Source organism: Protopterus annectens, chromosome 13.part0 (assembly GCF_019279795.1).
Source record: "Protopterus annectens isolate FY-2018-M chromosome 13.part0, PAN1.0, whole genome shotgun sequence".
Lineage (NCBI taxonomy): Eukaryota > Metazoa > Chordata > Ceratodontiformes > Protopteridae > Protopterus > Protopterus annectens.
In genome coordinates, this window is record NC_056747.1 from 770,299,572 (window position 1) to 770,321,649 (window position 22,078).

The 22,078-nt window shown below is 39.1% G+C and overlaps 1 protein-coding gene across 1 annotated transcript in view; it reads left to right on the forward strand.

Moving 5' to 3' along the window:
• Window positions 1-623: 623 nt before the first annotated feature.
• CPD (carboxypeptidase D) overlaps window positions 624-22,078 on the forward strand; it is a gene marked incomplete in the record, with an annotated part of 1,229,184 nt that continues 1,207,729 nt past the window's right edge. Inside the window, 1 exon segment of the mRNA XM_044054477.1 lies at window positions 624-1,413. Coding sequence (XP_043910412.1) covers window positions 791-1,413 — 623 coding nt within the window.

Sequence of the window (22,078 nt, forward strand, 5' to 3'; positions counted from 1 at the left end):
ATCCATCCTAAAACTAGTGACTTTTGGAGGAAAGATGGTGAATTACACAATGAATAATGACAATAATTAAGAGTTTTAGACTTCTTTTACTTCAGAAAATGTGTATTAATTCATATGCTCTGATTCTGTCAGTGTTTCAAGTTAGTAGCACTAATATTTTAAAAGTGTCCCTGATTTTTTCTTGATTTGTCCCTGATTCTGTTGAAATTTGTCCCCGATTGGTTGAGCGGTCTGGAGGTAATACACAGAACAATGTTTCTGTAGTTCTGCTTATGCATCTACCAGACAGTAACTGACTTATTTATGCATAATGCGTCTGTCCTATTTCTACCTTATTTTGGATAAACGCACGGTATGATGCGTATAATAAACATTCTTAGCTGTCAACCTTACATCTCCAAAACGAGGAACCCTGCTTCTCATAATGTGGAACAAATGGGCACAATGTGCGTGGAACTCTTGCCTAAAGCTTACGAACAGCTTTAAGTAGGAAGGTCACAAGATGGTTAAAACGTTCTTCTTTAAACTTAGAAAATGTTATTTTGTTGAATTAATATAATTCAATACTATTTACCACGGATACTTTAAAAAGTTCAGGTTATTGGCAGTCCATGCGTTTCACAATCTTCCTTAACCAATTCCCCGCCCACCCAAAGCGTTGTCGGAACGCCCAGTTGTTGCGCTTGCGTAGTCACGGTCTACTGTTTTGGAGCTGTCAGGGGTTTGGGAAGTTATTTGCTTCATGAAATTATTAGCAGAAGGTGAGAGGGGCCGAAAGAGAGCGTGAGAAATGGTAACAAAGGAGGCGCGAAGAGCGCTCTTACTGCTTGTACTAGCTGTGGTGTTGGTGACTTCAGTGACAGCGGTCACTATCAAGAAAGGGGGCCTGGCGGAGCCGGTGAAGCCCGAAAAATATGATCACTATTATAACTACGAGGAGCTGACATCGCTGCTGAAGGCTCTTGTGGCGGAGTACAGTCACATCGCACGGCTCTTCAGTATTGGATTGTCTTTTGAAAAGCGCGAGCTCTGGACTGTCCAAGTGAGTTCACGGCCCGGCTCTTCCAGTCCCGGCCTCCCCCAGTTTAAATATGTGGGCAACATGCACGGGGACGAGACTTTATCTCGCCAGCTGCTCATCTACCTTATTGAGGAATTACTGCGGGGCTACGATAACGATCCCCGCATCACCCGCCTCATCAACACCACCGACATTTACATTATGCCCAGTCTCAATCCGGACGGGTACGAGAAGTCGCGAGAAGGGGACTGCCGGGGTGATGCGGGTGGCCGTACCAATGCACGCGGCAAAGATCTAAATCGCAGCTTCCCGGACCAGTTTGCAAATATTCAGGTGCCGATGGAAGATGTGCCGGAGGTAACAGCAATGATTCAGTGGATTATGACCAACAGGTGAGACACAACACTGAATGACTAACTCAGTAATTCTAAAGTGAAGGGTGCTTTGGAGTGGTATATAGGTGAAATTAATTAGTACTTGTAAAACTGTCTAAGCCTTCAGGAATGTAAATGGTTCATGTGGGGGAGAAACAGATCTGATCTGAGCAGCAGGTAGTATTGGATATGTTTGGGAGGAATGTAGTTACCAATATTGTGGATGCAGTTGAGGGATAACGTATTTCTAGACTTTTATTTTAGGATTCAAGTCCTTGGCAAGAGCTACTAAGAAGTTGCTTAGTTTTGACTTAAAATGTTTTCTTTCTCTTAAATTGGAATTTTTTCTTTAAAAAGGTAATGCATACAGTTACTAACTATATTAACTTATTTTTGTTGCTTCAGGAAAGTACAGCTTTATTTACAGCCTCTGTTTCTCTAACTTTCTTTAATAGTACCAGTATTTAGAAAATCTTTCTACTTTGGGACCTTTTTTCCCAATTACTTTTTGCTTTAATCCTAATTCCTGAAGTTAAAGTGTAAAAACTAATAAGTAGTGGTTATCCTTTTGAGGGTGTTTGTCAGCATAAAAAACTGTTGGAAATTTTACAGTATGTGGCATGGCAGTGTTGCTTGCATTTATTCTGAAGTGGTGAAGTAGTAGTGTTCTGCTATTAGCACTTTCGCACAAGCATTATTCAACCCTCTCCCCGCATGTAGTACTTCAGTTTTTTATTTATTTATTTTTGTGCGTGTTCCCCCAACTTACTTAAACTATTACGTGAGGCATCTTTGAGGTGGTTGCATAAAACTTAGAGAAAGTTGGAGTTTTGTGTAGGTCAAGTCTAGTACTAAGCAGTGCAGCTGAACGCTAGTAAAGTCATGGTTTGATGGGGAAATGCCCACTGCAGCAATGAAACTGAGTCAGCAACTTTGGTGACCTGCAACAATTTTAATGTGTGAATAACCTGTTAAAAGTTTTGGGCTACTGTATGAGGGCTAGCCATAGCTGAAAAAGCATATAAAACAAAAATGAACTGACAGTTTGCAAAGGGCAGTGCTGACTTTGAAGACATGAAGAGAAAAAGTGCAGGTGGTTTTCATTTCTAACGGTGTGCAATTTTGCGTTCCTCTCAACTGTCCTTAATCTCTTCTAAAACTGGCAACATTTTACACTTACTGACAATAATTAGATTTATAGACTAATTTTACTTAAGGAAATGTATATTAATGCACATTTTTTTTCTGTCAGTGTCTCAAATTAATAGTACTAGTAGTTTAAAACTGTCCATGTCTCTTATTGGCAGATTTGTCCCTGATTTTGTTGAGATTTATCCCTGATGTATTGAGAGCCATGCTGTTTTATTTATGTATGTATTTATTTTTATTTATTTAATTCATTGTATTTTTTTTTTTGGGGGGGGGGTTGCACGCAAGCAGAGTCAGGTTAGGCATTTTGCAAATTTTTGGCACTCCGAACCCAAAAGGTTCGCCATCACTGCATTAATGCTTCGTTTTGATCTTGGATGCTGAGACTCACCTTACCACTCCCATACCTGAGCTGGTATTTATTTCACAGTGAGAGAGGAGATTGGGGCTTCCCAAGCAGAATCATTGGAAGTTAAGCCCAATGAGTAGGGCATGAAAAAAAAATTACACTTTATTAACACTATATTTTCAACAAAGACCAATAATTTTGCTAAATGTGAACTCTGATTCTTGACATACTGTTTAAAGGCCACCACTATTTTATTTAGGACATTGAATTTTTGAAACTTGTATCCAGAAAGCAGTAAAAAAAAAAATGTGAAACAATATTTGCTAATGAAATTGTGTAGTAGTGTGCAGTGATGACTACCTTGAAAGTTTTCATACTAGAATTCAGTCTGCTAAAAAGTTAAAGATAATAAGTATAACATACACAATGGAACAAGCTATTAAATGTAAGATTCAGACTGGAAAACACACACAGATGTCCTTTAAGTACAGGAAATCACTTGATGCTGTGTATAGTACTGATATATGTACACCCAGGGAAGGCTTATAACACCCATGAATTTGCAGTAGTATCTATACCATACATACCCCCATTGTACCTCGTATGGTTCATTTACTGTTGCCATTGTGGCTGATAGGGTCTTTGACCGGCCCATAACTTTGTAATGGGAAGGCTCCTTGTAGTTGAAATCTTAACATCTCTTTACCTGCAGCTGCAATTTTACTGAATCTACAGATGTTGTACTGCAGACCCAATACGTGAAAAATAGGAACATTGGGTTATTTTGTGATGTGGATAAAAGGGTAATATGTATTTTTTTTTTTCATTCTGTACAGTCCTATTGACTTTAAAGCGTTCACCTGCTTGCATAATACCTTTGTGAAATGTGTAAGCATTACATGCTGTTGAAGGCAATAATAGACCTCTTGCCCATCTGCTCTACTATTTTTACGTAGCTAGCACACTTAGCTATGCCAACCCTGCCCAGTTTTCTTGTCTCACACCTACCTCTTGTACCTTTTGAATGCATCAGTGGAATTACAGTCCACATTTTCCTATGGTAGCATTTTCCACCTGTAGAATGTTGTAAGAGAAAGTACCTTCTATACTTCTAATGTCTGATTTTGAAGTTCTTTTCTTCAGTCTGAAAGCTTAAACTAGAACTAAGCAAATAGCTTGAACTAAATGTGTTTACCAACAGGTAGGAGACAACTGATCTGCCCTGGCATTTCATAACCTGTAGAGAGAGACTTTTTTTTCAGAGCAATTTCTCCTGAATAATTTCTTGTGTAGTGCATCTAGAACCATACTGTTTTCTTGACTTTGTTTCAGAAATCAGAATAGATGGAGAAAAATCACTAGGAATACAGCTGATTTTAGGTGGCTAAGCTAATACATTTAATGAGTTGTGGTATTTTACCAGTGTAGGTGTAAAGTTCGTTGTTTGATTCCCTCCTGCTTATACCTCTCAGCTTCTTAGCACAAGAAATCTGGACAAAGCCTTAATGGTGGAGACAAAGTCCCAAAAATGGGGACAGATTTTAAATATTAATTTTATAAAGTTGGAAAGATGGTAGAATAACAGGATTTGCATGCATATGAATTGTCTGAAACATCTGAAGTCTGAAATTCAAATGTATGTCATTATTTAATGATCTCAATCCTCAGTGATTGCCAGAAAACTGCAAATTTTATGAGGAACAGAGCTAATGAGTTATCCTGCTCCACAAGGGAGGATCCGCCTCGGATCCCGGGAACTACCGTCCCATCAGTCTGACAAGCCTGATCTGCAAGGGCATGAAACTCATTATCATGAAACTTATAAACAAAGACATTGGAAACCTTCAAACACTGGACCCCACCCAGTTTGGGTTTGTGAAGGGCCGATCTTGTCTCCTGAATCTGATTGACTTTGAATCAGTCTCCAGAGCTGTGGGAGATGGTAAGGCGTTCCACACAGCCTATCTGGACCTTGCCAAGGCCTTCAACACCACCCCCCACTCTGGAATCATAGATAAACTTACTAAACTGGGCATAAATCCCTATGTCACTCGATGGGTTGCAAACTGGCTTACTGACAGCTACTTTTACAGTCTGGGTTCTGACTCCAAATCCAGCTCCAGACAAGTGGGGTACCTCAGGGTTCAGTCCTGGGACCACTCTTGTTTGGCATTTACTTCTCTGAAGTACAGGCCAACACTAAGGGACTCTGGCTAACAAAGTTCGCAGATGATTGCAAACTAGGAGCCATTATTGCATCCCCATATGATGTGGATATTCTACAAAAGGGCCTTAGAGAAACAGATGTCTGGTGCCAGAGCCATGGGCTCAAGCTTAATGCCAAGAAATGTATAGTTATACCCTTTGGGGAAAAAACATGTACCGATGAATTACCACATAGGTGGCAGGACACTAAACATCGAAAGTGTGATGAGAGACTTAGGGACACAGGTGGACAGTGGTCTCACTTTCGATAACCACATCACCACAACAGTCAGGAAAGGCTTCTATGTGGCACACCTCATCACTAAGGGCTTTTCATCCAGAAAAAAGGAGGTCATTGTCCCACTGTACTCATCCCTCATTAGACCCATTATGGAGTATAATGCCCCGTTTGGTATGTACCTCACAAGACATCTGCAACAGCTGGAAAGGCCACAGAAATACCTCACTAAAAGAATCACAGGCCTAAAGCAGACGCCATATGCTGACAGTCTAAAAAAAAACTCCAGCTATACTCTGTGGCATATCGTCTATTCAGAGGCGATCTCTGCTTAACATACAAGGCCATGTCAAACCCTGAGCTGTTGGACATGCTGCACGTAAAGAAATCCCAATCCCTCAGAGCCACACGCTCCAGGGATCTAAACCTTGTCATCGCATTGAACAAAACATGCTGGAAAGATAGGTTCCTGACCCAGAGACTCCCCATACTCTGGAATAGACTTGCCCATACATGTCAGGCAAAGTGCCTCATTGGCCCTCTTCAAAAGGAGCATTGATGATTGGATGGGAGATAGGGAATTCACCCCGGGGATCATGTCAGTTGCCCTGCTAGACAGGGGCCCAGAGAAGTAAATATTGTGGGTAGAAATATCCAGGGAATTGTTATGGCTAGTCTTGCATAGGCCCTAGGGCCGATAGCCTAGTACCAAACTATGAACCTATAAAAGAGGCAAAAACCTGGACAATCGAGAGGTATGATCCTGATAGGCTAGCTAGTGTTGCATGTACTGATTGCTCCAGTTCAGTGGCTTTTCTCTTCAGTTGTCAGTCTACTCCTTCTTTTTTTTATTTATTTATTTTTCCTTCGATTGTCTCCCCTGTTACTCCACCTAGAACTGTAGAAACCATCAGGCACCCACTTCTGGGATCAGTTATGATATTTCTGTTGTTTTACCTCATTGCTTGACTTGTGTTCACTTCCATTAGCAACTAGTGCCTTCAAAGCAAGGTGGGCTGCTGTGAGCAAAGGATGGACAAATGTTTGAAAAAGGTATTGCCAGCAGGAAAAGACCCCAAAGGCTCAGTATTGTAAGGATGTGAGACCACATTCGAAATACTTCAGCAGTTATGAAAAGCACATCACTAAAACAGCATTGGTATGTAGCCAGTGTCTGGTAATTTCTAGTGAAACTTACAAACTAATAATATCTAATCAAGCCAAATAAAGAATTATTTTCAACTCTAAGTTCACAAAGACAAACACGGAAGACAACTGATATACAGTCTGTTATAACAGTGATAATTTTCCACATGATATAGTCTCAACAAATCAGTGAATTTAATGAACCACTTAACACAGCAACATTAAAGCAGAACAAAATTAAGTTTGTTTGTTTGTTTATTTTTTAACAGGATAGTTAAGCACAGTACAAGTTTGAGTGGGAAGCTTTTGCTGCACTTTAAGGTCATGCTGTTTGGGTTTATTGTGTACTGATGCATGGTCCATATTTATTTATTTATTTATTTATTTATTTTACATTTCTTTACTGGAAAAGTCCGACTGGCCACATGTCCTTTTTCAGTGGAGGCCCGGGAAGAAAAGCTCCACATTAAACATACAGTAATATCTATAAAAGTTTTCATTTACTAAAAGTCCACTTGTATTTTATTATTTAGCTTTGGATAAATGGCAATGTTTATTGAAGTACTGATGTTTTTTATTTCTTTAACCTGCATACACAACAGACCAGATTTGGGTTAAATATGCATTACCCACACACACACTTTGGTGTGCCGTTATGCAGTTACATTACTTAATAAAAATGTCTTTTAGCTTTTCTAAATTATATCATTGTATAGATGCACTTTAATATTTTTCAGCAGCATCTTATGTAAGGGATGTCTAAGCAATGTATTGTGTATTTATTATCAGTGTATGTGCCAACACTTCCACAGTACATTGGGCATAGTGCAGTTTCTGCTACTGTTTTTCCCTAGTCAGGATGTAAATGCATTCTATTGTCTGTATGAAGAAGCTTTCGGACTCCCAATGTCCTGTTAGTGATTTCATTTTATTTATTTATTTTTTTTTACTGTTTTCGTGGTGAGGATGAAGTTTGTTTTCTGCCCATCTGGTATTTCACTTTTTCTCTGCTTTGAAGAGTGGCAAACATGGTGGCTCTAGCTATATATTTTTCTTTTTAAAAGCTACAGCCAACCAGACTTCTTATTGTTAGTAATGCTGGATTTACAGTGGGTTTGTTGATAATTTTGTCCAATCAGTGTGCAGATTTTAGAATAGTAATGATAATGAATTGTATAATTTAGCATATTCTGTCTCTAAAAGCTGCATAGTATTTAACAAAGACAGCCCTCGTATCTCCAGTCATGTAGTTGTAGGGAAGTTTTTTTTCCCTCCTCAGAACCGAAGTGATTGAAAAACTTGTAGTGCTTTCTGTCCAAAGATTTAATTCTGTTTACGATCATCAAATCACATGTGCGTATATAAATCTCCGTTTATATTTATGTATTTGCTTTGTTTATTGATGTCCTCTGTATTCTGTCAGCATTGTTAGCTTTTCAGGTTGGTTCAGTAGCTAGTTTCAGGTGGGGATTGTCTTTCTTTCTGTAGAGTCAGCCCATCTAAGGTGTTAGCTATTAGCCAACACCTCTGTGTTTATCTGATTGCCTGAGGTTTATTTTCTCTATTGTACTTCTAGTACAAAGACAACATTCTGTGAAATTGTGTAGAGCTAATATAGCAGAGCTATCTTACCTGGCTGTTTTGGACTCTGTAACCGTCTGATGTACCAAACTGATCAATATAATTTGACTTGATTTGCACTGTACTACATTTATATATTTGGTTCATTGTTTATTGCTGGCCTCTGTATTCTGTCTGCGTTTTGTCCCACCCTCGCACCCAAATGGTGATGTACTCTTAAACCTGGTGGCTTTGGAATTTCTCTGCTGTAAAATTGATTTTGGTCACTCCTCCCATTCCCATCTCAATTGCTCACTCAACTGAGTACAGTGAGATTATTTGGGAAGGACTACCCCCTTGCTTCTTTGATTTTGGACACTCCTCCCTGTCCCATCTCATCAGCTCAGTCGAATACAGAGAGAGCATTTGGGAAGGCCAATCCCCTTAGTTTTTAAATCTTGAAGTATCTTCTGTTTCTTCCCCCTCCACTTAAAAAGAAAAAAAATTCAACTTTATTCAGCCGCTTTTACTGTAATTGTGTTCTTCCTACTTTCACCTTAGTTTTGCTGTGTGCTCTTAAGTGTTCAAGTGCTTTTATTCTGCTGCATTTATTACTGCTTGTTAGTAGCCTGTTTAAATGTATCTGTTATTCTAAACATTTTAGTTTTGGTTTTAGCAGTTTTGTGTTTCAAGCCAGTTACTTTACATTTGAGAAGTTAAGAGCAGGTGCCCATTATGTCAGACCTCGCATTCGATCTCTGAGTTTGGACATAGCGTAGCGTAGCTGTCTTTTTTAAACTAGAGGCTATTCTTAAGACAAAAGCTAGGTTGATTGCCTACAACATTCCTAATATTCTCATCAGCCATGAGTATTGGCCAGTTTCTTCTAGTAACATTGCAAACAAGGCTGATATCACTAGAGTAGGTTAAGGACCACTCTCATATTACTGTTGACCTTGTTCTCTGATCTTAAAGATTCTGTTCTGTAGGCTTCCGAGAAAAATATGGTTTTGCCTTCCCGTGTCTTAACATGCGCACTTCATCCATAGAGTTATTAAATTCTTTTGACTTGTAACCTGTGGCCATGAAGTCTTCGTGGAGACCATTTAAGCCTTCTTCTAAATTAGTTTCATCATGCATTGCCCTGTAACACATTTTTGTATACATACCCAGGGTGCATGCTCGTGCAATGTAATGTACTATTTTCCAATAGTGTTTCCTATACATACTGATATTAATGTGACCATCATTGCTTTTGAATAAACAAACGTCTAGAAATAGAAAAACTGTCTCTGTAAGAGATCTAGTCATAGTACTTACTATCCCTAATATAGGCAATAAACTCATCTAATAAAACTACTGATCATCCCATAATAAAAACATATCCTTCACAAACTTCCTATAGTGTTTAATATACCTAGAATACCTATTTTCCAATAAAACATACTCCGCCATTACCATATTGGCGTAGCTATTTGCGCAAACTGTGCCCATAGCTACACCTAACCTTTAAGGATAAAAGTTATCAAAAATAAACACATTGTGGGTAAAAATAAGCTCCAGTAAAAAGCATATTAAACTAATTGGATTTCTAGTGTATTCACTATGCTGTAATAGAAACGACCCTCACTGCATCTACTCCAAAGTAGTTGGGTATTACCATAGAAAGTGTTCTAACATCTAAAGTAACCGTATAACAATTAGAGACATTATTGTAAACATCAGTGCATTCAGAGAGAGTTTGCAAAAAAGGTTGGATGTCTTAAAATTGAAGGTGCCTTGTCTAACACCGGCTTCAGCTTATTTTCAGCATAAACTAAGAGGGTTCTGTCAACTGTCCCTGTCCAGAAACAATTGGACACATTGAAGGTTCAGATAAACTCTTATGAATTTTCAGTAAGCCATCAATGCCCCAGTATAAGGGGTTTGTCAACAAGTAAAACTTGTACAAGTCCCCGGATAACATTCCTGTTATCAAAAAATCATATAATGTCTCATGTATCACCTTAATATGCCTCTTAACATCTATCTTGGTGATCTAGCAGAATGTATTCACATTGGCTAAAGTTCTTATCCATAATCATGACTGTACCCCCTTTGTCTGTGGGGTGAATTTTAATATCCTTGTTAGATTGTAGCTCAGCAATGGCTGCGTGGTTGTTCAGCCATTAAGTTGAAGAATTTCTTAGGGTGTTGGGGTGTTCATAGCCTCGTATACATCCAACTTGCATACTTTTTTTAAAGCTTCTAGCAATGGGTGAAAGGGGGGGAAGAACAAACTAGGTTTCCTCCTGCTGTTATACACCTGCTGTCCTGCAAACATCTTCACATAGTATTTGTAGCAAAGAGTTTAAGGTTGAGTATAACATCACTGTAAACAGAGCAGTCAGCTGGGGTAAATGACAAACCTTTGTCAAGTAAGTGTCTCTGATACATGGTCAGAGGGCAAGATGAAATATTGTATATACACTATAGTTCTTGTGCTTGATTCCATGCTGCATTCGTTCCGACTCATGAATCCCGATTGAGTGACATCTTCCATTTCTTCCTTCTTCAACTCTGAGCGTTCCCTGCCATGACAGTCATCTGTCTCGTGCAAACAGGAAGCACTGGAAACGTTGGAATGGGTAAAGAGGCAGTTATTGCAGGTTCTTTACGATGAGTACCTGTTTCTGTGTTGGATATAGCAGCATCCAATTGAGTAACATTAGGTGAAGAACCATGCCCATCCATAGCAGTAGTAATAGCTGTCCCTCCACTGGGGACATTAACCGATTAAACTACCTTAGCTTTGTCATTACTATTGGTTCAACGTGGCCAAACAAAAATATTTCCAACTTTAAAGTCCCATATATTTGCACTCGATTTTTTTTTTTCTGTTGTTGCTGTTTACAGTCCTATAAGGCAACATTATCCAGTACATCGATTTTTAATTGAAAAACCTCAGATGTATGCTTGTTTTTTAAGTTCATTTTGCATTCTGTTGACCTCGACCATAAATGCCATCTCAATAGGTCTAAAAAAATTCCATTAGCAGTCTCGTATAGTTGGCTTCATCCCCAAACCCCTTTACTTTTTATACAATTATTAACTCCATGATTGCACACCAGTGACCAAAGGCAAAATCCCAAAACTATGCTGTAGTTGACTAAATAGGAGTCGACTGTAGCATAATTTGTTTTACTGTAATTTTGACAGATAATGACACCTCTGTTACCCATAGACAAAATGCGTCTATGATTGATTTAAACTGCTATTGTCTAGTGTAAGTGATGCAGGGTCATTTGAATGGCAAAAAAACGATTGTGTCGTCATGATCTAGGGTAGTGAAAAAGTAGACCTGAAGAAACAAAGGTGATGATGGTGTACTGAGCAGTAAACCACATTTTAATGACAATGTAGAGAAAAAAATCAACTTCAACAAAAAAGTAGGTGTGCGGCAGGGTGGAGTTTACTTTAATCAGTTTCCTACCCCTCGCAGGTTAATGGTTTTAGAGATATGTGTTTTTTGGTTGTTGTTGTCTTTTTTGGCTTTTCCTGGTTAGGGGTCGCCACAACCGAACTCCGGTCCGCTAATGATTGGCAGTAGATTTTCACGAACGCCGAGGTGCCAGCTCGACGCTTAACCTTAAACGAAGGCACGCCCATTTACGCATGTCTTTCGAATGCCCACCCAACCGCGGGGAGGACATGCAGACTCCACACAGAAGGCACTCCCCACACTCCAGCCGAGAATTGAACAGGAGAACCTCTTGCTATGAGGCAACAATGCTACTGCTGCAACACTGCGGAAGTAGAGATTTGTTTTTTGGTAGTCTTTGGAAATCCTTTTTCAGTCACAATACAAAACCTAACTTCAGGGGAATGCAGATGTCTGCTACTGAAATCTGGTTAAGACGTGCAGGCCAGAGACAACTGTTTGCCAGGTATCCATCACAAACTGTGCGCTGTATACTTGCAGTATGTTTACACTGTTTCCCACTTATAACAAAACATCTGTTTTTTTGGTGGCAGTATTTTTTTTTTATATTTTATTAAAGTGAAAAATAGGAGATCATATCTCCCTTTGCATTGCTGAGGGCCACTACTGCCCACTTGTCTCTCTTACATATTGTGCTAAAAGATGAGGCTGTTATGTTGCTGATAAGGTTTATGGTGTGTGTATTTTTTTTTTTTTTTTTTTTTTTTTTTTTTTTTTTTTTGGCAGAGAAACTTTAATTGAGCCCATGTTTCCTTTTTTTTCAAAAAAAAAAGTGTGAAATTTTAAGACAAAAAATGCTTCAGAGGACTGATAAGTAGCAAAAGTGATGTAGCAAAAATGCAGTAGTAAAGAATATGTGCAATAGGAATTAAATTTCAGTTTCAGAGTAACTGATTTTGCTTCAGACCGCAAATGAATATCTAACATAGATGTCTCTTCCTTTACTTAGCTTGCTAGGAACATTGATGGATTGTGAGTCTCTCTTGCTTATCTAGTAGAAAATGTAACTTTGCCCTCTGAGGGGTCTCATTTGTTTTATAATCTTTTCAGGAAGGTATGAAGACCTCATGGGAGGACTCTTAGGCTCTGTCTTTGGGCTAGGAAGATATGAGAATTTCATCTCGAAATGCTTGTGTGTCAATGGTTTATTTATTTTACCAGAAAAAAAAACAAAGGTTCCACTTGTCTAAATTATGAAAGGAAGCCACTTATTCATATATATTTTTTAAATAAACATTTGTATACCTGTTTCAAATGGAGAAATCTATGTGGCATCAAGAAACTTTTGAGGTCTTTGTGATGCTGGCACTTGGATGAAAAGCAAATTAAGTAGCGCCATATCTGCTAGCAGAAGGTACCCTCTTGCTGTGTAGGCACACTTTATAACGATTAAAGCCGCAATTGAAACATGAAGGGGCTTTAGCTCAATTATAGAAGATAAGAGCAACATTAAAAGACCATTTGCCTATCTCCTTATCCATACTGGAAAAATTAATGGAAAATCTTCCATAAATGAGGAGAATTTGCAAAATCTTCAGCAGTAGTTCATTGTAGCTTAGGGCCATTTTCATCTCGTTTGAAGAACTTTTGTTGTAACAAAGAACCAGTGTCACAAGGTTCTGTGCATTGAAGGATGGCGAGTAGAGTTAGCAGCAAGGGAAAGTTTTTATGGGCAAGAACATTTTCTAACATCTGTCGTAAGTTGGCGCAGAGCTGTGCCTGCAAGATCAGATACGTGTTTTATGCTCCAGCGCTGCTGATTTTCTGCTTCTTCATGCATACTAGTAATACTCGCCATTTTTTGTGTGCATACACGAGTCTTTGTAACTGTCATATGCTGATTCATAAATGTAGCTTTTTCTTAATTATGTGCTAAAGACTTTTTAATGTGCTTTATTCTTTTGGAATTAGACTAACTTCCTAATTCCCATAACCATTACACATCCAGGCTACTTAGTATTGTATTAGTAGAGTCCATGTTACAGTCTGTTTATATTATAGTAGAGTCATTATCCAAACTAATTGGGACCTAGTGTAGTTTGGATAATCAAACTGTTGGGGTAATCAAACATATAATTGAACTGGATAAAAAAACTTCTAAAGTCTTGATGTGAAGTTGTTCAATCTCTCCGTTCATTCTTTACTGATGGGTTTGGAGCAAATACCTCGGCTCCGATATGGCCAATTGTAAAGCTCGAGGCCAAGTCCCTATCCCATGATGCACCTGTGAATTACCTCAGATCTAGTTTGCTGCTGCAACAGATCGGAGGTTCTGAATTAGCTCGGGCCAGATAAGAAAATGATTTCATTTAAAAATTCTGTAAAGGTTTTTGATAGTTAGTATAGTTAGTTAGCTAGGTTTGTTATAAAGCTCTTGTAACTTTTGGTGAGCTGTTCCCTTCCCGTTTACTATTTTTCAGATATTTCTAGTTGGCCTCTTTTTGGCCTAGTTAGTTGTAGTTCTTATAGATGTGGTCTGTGTAGCCTTCGAGTTTTTATGTAAGGCTTAGTTCAGTAAACCTGTGTTTATATAGATAAGCTTATTGCCTTTCCATCTCTCAGCTTGCTGTGCTATTTTGTGACCTTTTGTCACATTTCTTTGATAGTGGTGTGGTCTGTCTAGCCTTTTTGTATTTATAAGGCTTAGTCTTTGTTACTGGCTAATTTACATTGTACTTTATTTAGATAACATTGTTATTTCTCAGCAGCTATTAGTCTGTTTTGTGTGACTTCACATATTGTGTGTGGTGTGTGTTAGCATGTTTTTATTAAGGCTTACCTGCTATCCATTCTATTTGGAGAAAATTTATTATTGTTTTTTTGTGTGACAGTAAATATCTCTAACTTTATTATGGCAGATCAAGACAAGCACCCCAAATCTGGGTTCATAAAGTGCCCTAAGTGTGGCCAGAAAATTCAGTCAGGTCAACAGTGTTTATTGTCTAGGGGCTCTGCAAGACAATTGTGCCATTTGTCATTCATTCTCTTCTAGGGTCCTGCAGGAAAGGAAGAGGAAACTAATCGATAGAGGCTTGTTGAAGCCTTCCTTTTAGGAAGCTTTGAGTGACCAGGATGGTTCCAGTCGGTCTTCAAAGTCTTCCAAGACTTTGGACTCAAAAATAATCGAAGAAGTCATCGACTTTCGGCTCCCCTGCCTTCGGAGCCAACAGTCTCTTTCTTTTGGAGCCGGTCTCCAAAGCTCAGAGTCCTATTATGCAGTTGGTACCACCTTCGGTGAGATAGTCTCAATCACCTATAGCCTGTCGGATCTGGACTTTGATCATGTGGTACAGAAGCTGTTGTAGGCACCGGTATTAGCCAAAATGTTATCGGCTTCGACCCAAATAGCTTCAGAGCCGAAGACCATTGTACCGACTATTACTATTCCTCCTCTGAGCCATGCTGGTCCTTCGGAGCCGGAGGAGGCAGACCTGATGTTACAGGAACCCCCAGAACTGACGTCTGCTCCATGTACTCTTGACTTCCTCTGTGCCAATAGAGGACTCTAGGAGCCGACTGTCTCTGGTCGGGTCTGGGGAGGACAGTCGAACAGACTTGTCGGTTCTGACTTTGCCTCTCGGGGCCTCTGCTCGGATGAGCTCGGCTCCTACCTCGGGCTCGGAGCCCACTTTCCTGGTTCCGGGGGTGTCAATGGTTTCCTCTGATCCGTTGGCTTCCTCACATCGGGGGAGCAGAGGTGTTTTCAATGCCATGAGAAGAGTCACGTCTCCCAGGACATCCTCTACCTCGGGTCTGCCCTCCTCCTCCCCAAAAGTGCCTGTGTCTGCTTCTGCATCACATGTCCTGACAGAGCGTAGAGACCCAGAGCCTCAGGAAACCCCAATGGGTGGCCCATGCTCTTCATAGGCCTCACCAGAGGCCCCCACTGATGAGGTTCCCAGGAAGAGATTGTGCAAGAGGAAGCACCTAGACTCCCCGCAGGAGTCTCTCACATTGGTTACTGACTTAGATGAGTCGGAAGGGTCCCCATGGTTCCCCCCCCTTGAGGATATCTCATTCAGAGATACTTGAGATCCTTAGGCAGAGGGGTGACTGGCAGTCCAAAAGCCCTACTGAGGATGAGCCCGTTCTCCTCAAGGCTTTCGGGTCTCAGCCCTCCACCTCTTGGGTGACTCCGCCCTTCGATGAGCTGATGCTGGTCTCATGAAGGGCTTGGGAGTCTCCGGATTCTATGGAGCCTGTCCCCACGTGGCCTAATAAATTTATTTCAGCCCCATTTGACAAAACATTTTTAACTAAAGGTGTTCCGGTTGATGCCATGGTGGTGGCCACCAAGAAGGAAATGGCTGAGACTTCCTCGTCTCTCCATCCTCCTAACAGAGACTCCAGGATTACGGATAGATATGGGAAGCGCATGTTCAGTTCAGTGACCTTTGCTCTCCATTTGCTGAACTACTTAACTCATTTTACTAGGTTGCAAAGAGATCCCCTTAAGGAGTTGGGAGATGCTCTTTAGGGTACAGTAACTGCGGCAGCTTCCGACAAAGTTACTGCCCAACTTTCTACCCTAAATTCTATCATTAGCTTGTCATTGCGCCTCATATCTTATGCAGCTGATGGAACGAGTAGGGCAGCAGGTACAGGAATTGCTCTTAGGAGACATTCCTGGATGTGCTTGTGTTCCTTCGCGGAACCTTTCAAGTCTTCCTTCGTGAACACTCTCTTTGGCTCATTCCTTTTCGGGCCTAAAGTGAAGGAAACCTTAACCAGGTGTGAACAGGATGGAAAGACCGTCTGCCGTCTGGGTCCATTTTTCCACCCCTGCTCGACCATACCCTAAAGGTCAAAGGGGAGGAAAAATGAGGTTCTGAAAAGCCCAAGGAGCCTTTCAGGACACACGTGGTGAACCCCCCTCCAGGGACAGAGGAAGGGGTAATAATGGAAGACGCCACCCTCATGGCAGATGGGGTCCGCAACACCAGGGTGAGATCACTTCTCTGGGATGCACACTATCAGTGCTCCTGAGAGGAGGCCTGACTGTCCTGCTCTGGAGGCAGTGTGGGAGTTGCTTATCTTTGTACCCAGCCACCGGGCTCAATATAACAAGACAGCTGGATACAAAGTATAATTTCCAGAGGATACTTCATACCATTCGCGACACCTTTTCCAATCGCAAGACGAATCCCGGACGTTCCACCCAGTTACAGGGATCAAGCAACAGTAGAGGTCCAAACATTGCTAAGAAAAAGTCATCCAACTAGTCCCAGCAGACCAGGCAGGATCCAGAACTTACTCAAGATTCTTTTTGGTTTCAAAGAAGATGGGGGACTGGAGACCCATATTGGACCTCAGCAGACTGAACCAATATGTAAAGAAAGAGAGGTTTCGGATGGTCACGCTTCAGTTTATACTTTCATTCTTTGGGAAAGACAGTTGGATGTGCTCGATATATCTCAAGGATGTGGACTACCACATAAAAATGGCCAGACCATCCAGGGATCACCTGCGCTTCTGGCTGGGAGCCAGTCACTATCAGTTTTGCCCTGCCCTTTGGTCTCACTACAGCCCTCAGAGTGTTCACGGCTCACCTGAGGCGTCTAGGATTCCAGGTGTTTCCGTACCTAGATGATTGGCTGCTTACTGCCACCACCAGGCATCAACTCCTTCAGGCCAGGGAGTCCACTCTGTCACTCTGCAATCATCTGGTCATTACAGTCAACTCAGAAAAATGTGCCTTGTCGCCATCGCAGCATATTGTTTTTATAGGGGAAGAATTGGACACCACTACTACCACTCTATGGCTTCCAGTAAAAAGAGTCTGTCTTCTTTGTCAACATGTCAGCATCCTGATATCAAAGGACAAAGCACCAGCATCGGAAGTTCTGAAAGTATTGGGCATGATGACAGCAGCAATTCTAAAAACAAAAAAACGAGCCAGCAGCAAGCAGATAGTGTCCAAAAGAGCAGTTTAATAAAAACTACCCCAACAGCATAATGGCATCCAAAAACAAACCGGTTTCGGCAATGGTTAGAAACCTAGCCTTCTTCAGTGTACAGCAAGGAGCCAAGACAGAAATGCTGTATTTAAACAGATGAAGCCATGCTGATTGGTTACAAGATAGTGAGCATGTGCTGATAATCAAACAGCATAAAATAACAGAAAGCTTTTTGTATAACTATGAATACATTCAAAAATAAATCATTAAGGGGCTTGAGTACATACATATCATAATTGGCTATCTTAATGTATATTTTAGTAAAACATATACATAATACAATTTACTAAATATGAAACACCAATTATACATGAACCAATGTTGAACCGGATATGTATATGTGCAGAATGCATAATAAATTAGAATACATACTACAATATTGGCATGAATTGATCCAATATAAATATAAAAGTATATATGTGTATTCTGAATATAGGAACACCATATGTTCAACAAAACATGTATAATATATTCAATTTATAAACAATCATTTATCCCAGGGCTAAATAATGCTCCTAATTTCGTGATCCATTTCAGCAACATCTCATAATAACTGATATACCTAACCTTTATAGCAGCCATTTTTTATTTTTTTGGCTTGCTACTTGTGGATGACATTGGAACAGGGTTTAAATAATCCCATTGCAAATTCTGGGAATTTTGATATAACTGTTGGAGATATCTGATTCATTTTTTGTTCCTGATGATATTGATGGGACCTATTGACATATGGAATTTTATGTTAATAGTTTATATATACTTTTCTGGTAGGCGGAATTTATTCTTTCCGTCCTTGGACTGATTTCTAGCATATATATAAATATATGATTGTTACATTGGCTGACAACCTTATTGTATGCAGGGGCTGTGAGCTACTTTTGATCATTTTTTCAAGGTATAACTTCATATTAACATAGGGCTATTGTTCAGGTCATGTTTTTGATCTTTTGTATAATTTGTTACGGCCTATACAGGCTTAGTGTCATTTGTATTCTGTAATAGGGATTGGACTACATTTTTATTATTCTTGAAATAACATCTGTTTATCCTTTTTCTGTATGTAGGGATAACATTTTCGATTTTCATCTGGAGTTAATCTGTTTGATTTCATACTGGGTTCATTGTTCATTTTGTCCACTTTTACAATTATTTCTTCTTTTTTGGGGTACATACATACGCTGTACAATCTTAACAATAGCTTTTCATCTTTCATTGGATATATACTATGTTCAAGTTTAAGATGACAATTATGGATGAAAATTAGCAAATCTGGCTGATCAGGAATACCCATCCGGACAGCTAAATATAGATACTGAAGACGGATTATGTTTTTGAACTTCACAGTTAGGACATTAGTTAAAATAATAATATTACTATTTTGAAGTTTTTATGACTAATTTTACTTCAGTATTAGCATTTTGCTATACTCAGTCAGTACCAGTTCAAGATTGACTTCACATGATTTGAACATTAACAGTGCCTTTTGAAGTACAGTTATGTAGGGTTTATGTTCATGCTTTGCTATATTAAGCTCCTGTTTTTTCAATTTTGCAAATACTCATATTTAACTTGTGCTAGTTCTATACATTAGTTTAGGGTTAATGTGAACAAAAATTTTTGAAACAACTTTGTTTAATTATAACTATCTTTCTGATATTATATTACAGATATGATAGATTTATGTTGCTTTCTATCTCCGCAATAAGCAACTCAGTTTATATGACTTTATACAGTAATAATTTTTTGGTACTTATATGACTCAGTTTACTTAGTATAAGTCAACAATCTATATGGGTTTGATGGACTAAGTCAGTATCTGTCCATGATATGACAATATTTGAACAACTCCAGAATATTTAGATACATAAGAATATTTTACTATAATTTTCACTCCATTGATTCTAGGTGGATCTTTGTATCCTAAGTTACATATCTTCACTTCTGGGACTATCTCTATATTTTTTAATATTAATAAACAAATGTTATTTGTGGGCCAAGCATTAGACCTTTGACTATTCACATATATATTATTATACAAATACCATTATTGACCTGTATCAGACGTGGCTACAACGAACTAATTTTTAGTTCTATGGTGTTGAGCCATTATTGTCTAACTATTGTTTGATTATTTGATCTTGATATACAGGCCGTGGTTTTATATAAGAATAATTTGGGTCACAATATGGATCTCCAAAAGCTTCTTTTGGATTTATCATCAGATAAAGATGATATTGCAGCATTTGGCATTGGAAATGACACCACTGCCCCAGGAAACATGATTTCTTTAAAACCCGAACAAAAATGTGAACAACAATTTGCCTCACTTAACAAAAATATGAAGGCCTTGAGATCTAGTGTTTGGCACCACAAACTACTAAAAGCATATTTGGTTAAGGGCATTTGCCCTAGGGGTCTTAGAGTGAAAATACAGCCCTTGGTGGCGAGTCCTGATGATAATTTACTCTCGGAATGGAATCTTATACAACAAGAATGCTCGATGAAGTTTGTAAAAGCTTTATCTGAGCATTATACTAGAATCATTGAGAGTGAAACTACTTTAGTTTTGAATTTGATTGAGGAATGCAATCACTACCAAAATGAAACTTTTTTCCCGGCTTTACTATCAAAATTGAGTACTGAACTGTTGAGTTTTGATACTATTCTAAAGGATAGAAAACTTAAAAAGTTTTACCTTCAGATTATGATAAGGGACAACCGTTCAAGAATGTCAGACATGTCCGATTCCAAGAAGGACAGAATGCTAAGAAGCAAGTCTCTAAATCTAAAAGGAAACGTCCACGTTCCATACTAAAAGGGCATAGTAATAATACAGAGTCCACTGATTTGGAGACCTCATCTGGTACAGATACTGACACACAGTCCACCATGGATTCCCCCACCCCCAAACGTATAAACTATGTATCCCCTTTAGGGAACATAGGGTAGGAGGAGGAGGGCAGGAAGCATGGAAAAAGTTACCAGTCTGCAAAATTTGTTGGAGATACTGACCAAAAAATAAATAATGTATGTAACATTTCTAGCACTATACTATCAGATGAACAGATATCTCTACTAAATAAAGGTTTATCCTTTATTCCTGGCTTTTTTGTTCCAGAAGACTCATTTACTAATGACCTATTTTCATTTTGTAGACTTATTAATTTAAAATTGTTTTTTCAGGAACAAGGGGACACTGCACATTCACAACAGGAAGGTTTCAAATATCATGCCTCTAATTTCACTCCTCCAATGCATCCAGCTGTTAACCTCTTTTTGAGAAGTGTACTTAGTGAGTTACATTTTAAGCATAATTATGAGAGACCTATGCCTAATAACATCACTGATGGTGAAAAATCTTGTCTAGAGGAACTTGTAAACAATAAAGATCTAGTCATTATCAACGCAGACAAAGGAGGGGCAGTGGTAGTGTTAGATTGGTGTGATTATGATATTGAAGCACATAAACAACTTAATGATGTCAAATATTATACCAAAATGCCACTGGACCCCACCTTGGTTTTCAAAAAGGATATTGATGACTTTTTGAACTCTGCTGTTGAAAATGGTATTATTGACAAGAAAACACGTTATCATTTAACAATCACTGATCCTACTAGACAACATATTTACTTTCTACCAAAAATACATAAGGATCTTTCACATCCACCTGGAAGGCCGATTGTATCAGGCATGGGGTCGATAACTGAACCTCTTTCTGAATTCCTAACTATGCATTTAAAGCCATTGCTACTATATGTAAGATCACGAATACAGGACACCACTCAATTTTTGAGTATTGTAAATGATATGCAGTTGGATACAGAATGGTTACTATGTACCTTGGACGTAAGTTCACTTTACACCAATATTCCACATTGGGGTGGACTTGATGCTATTGAATTTTGGCTCAATGAATCTAAATTATATCAACCTGGTTTCAATACCCTCCTGTTGAATCTAACTGAGCATGTTTTGACTAAGAATGTTTTTTTCTACAACCAGGAATGTTATCTACAGATCAGAGGTACAGCTATGGGGGCATCTTTTGCCCCAATTTATGCTGATCTGTTTATGGCCTATATTGAACAAATTATGATTTATGACGATACTCATAATTTGTTTTTGCCAGAAATTGATATCTGGCGCAGATATTTGGATGATTGCTGGATGGTGTGGAGATCGGATATTCCATATCTTCAGGAATTTATGGAATACCTGAATGATAATATATGGGGAATACAATTCACTATTACCTATGATCGGGAATCCATTACATTTTTGGATGTTTTGGTAACTAGGAACAATGACAACACCTTGACAACTGAAACCCATAGAAAATTCCCCCAATATAATACGATTCTCCACGCATCCAGCTTTCATCCAAAACATATTGCAAAGAACATCCCTAAATCGCAATTTATTAGGATCAGGCGGAATTGTTCTGAGAACACTACTTATGTCAATCATGCTCAGGATTTGCATAACAGATTCATTGAGCGTGGCTATTGTTCAGGATATGTGACCATGGCTCAGAATTATGCTATGGGTCTACATAGACCGAATTTACTAACATATAAAAAGAAACATACCAAGAC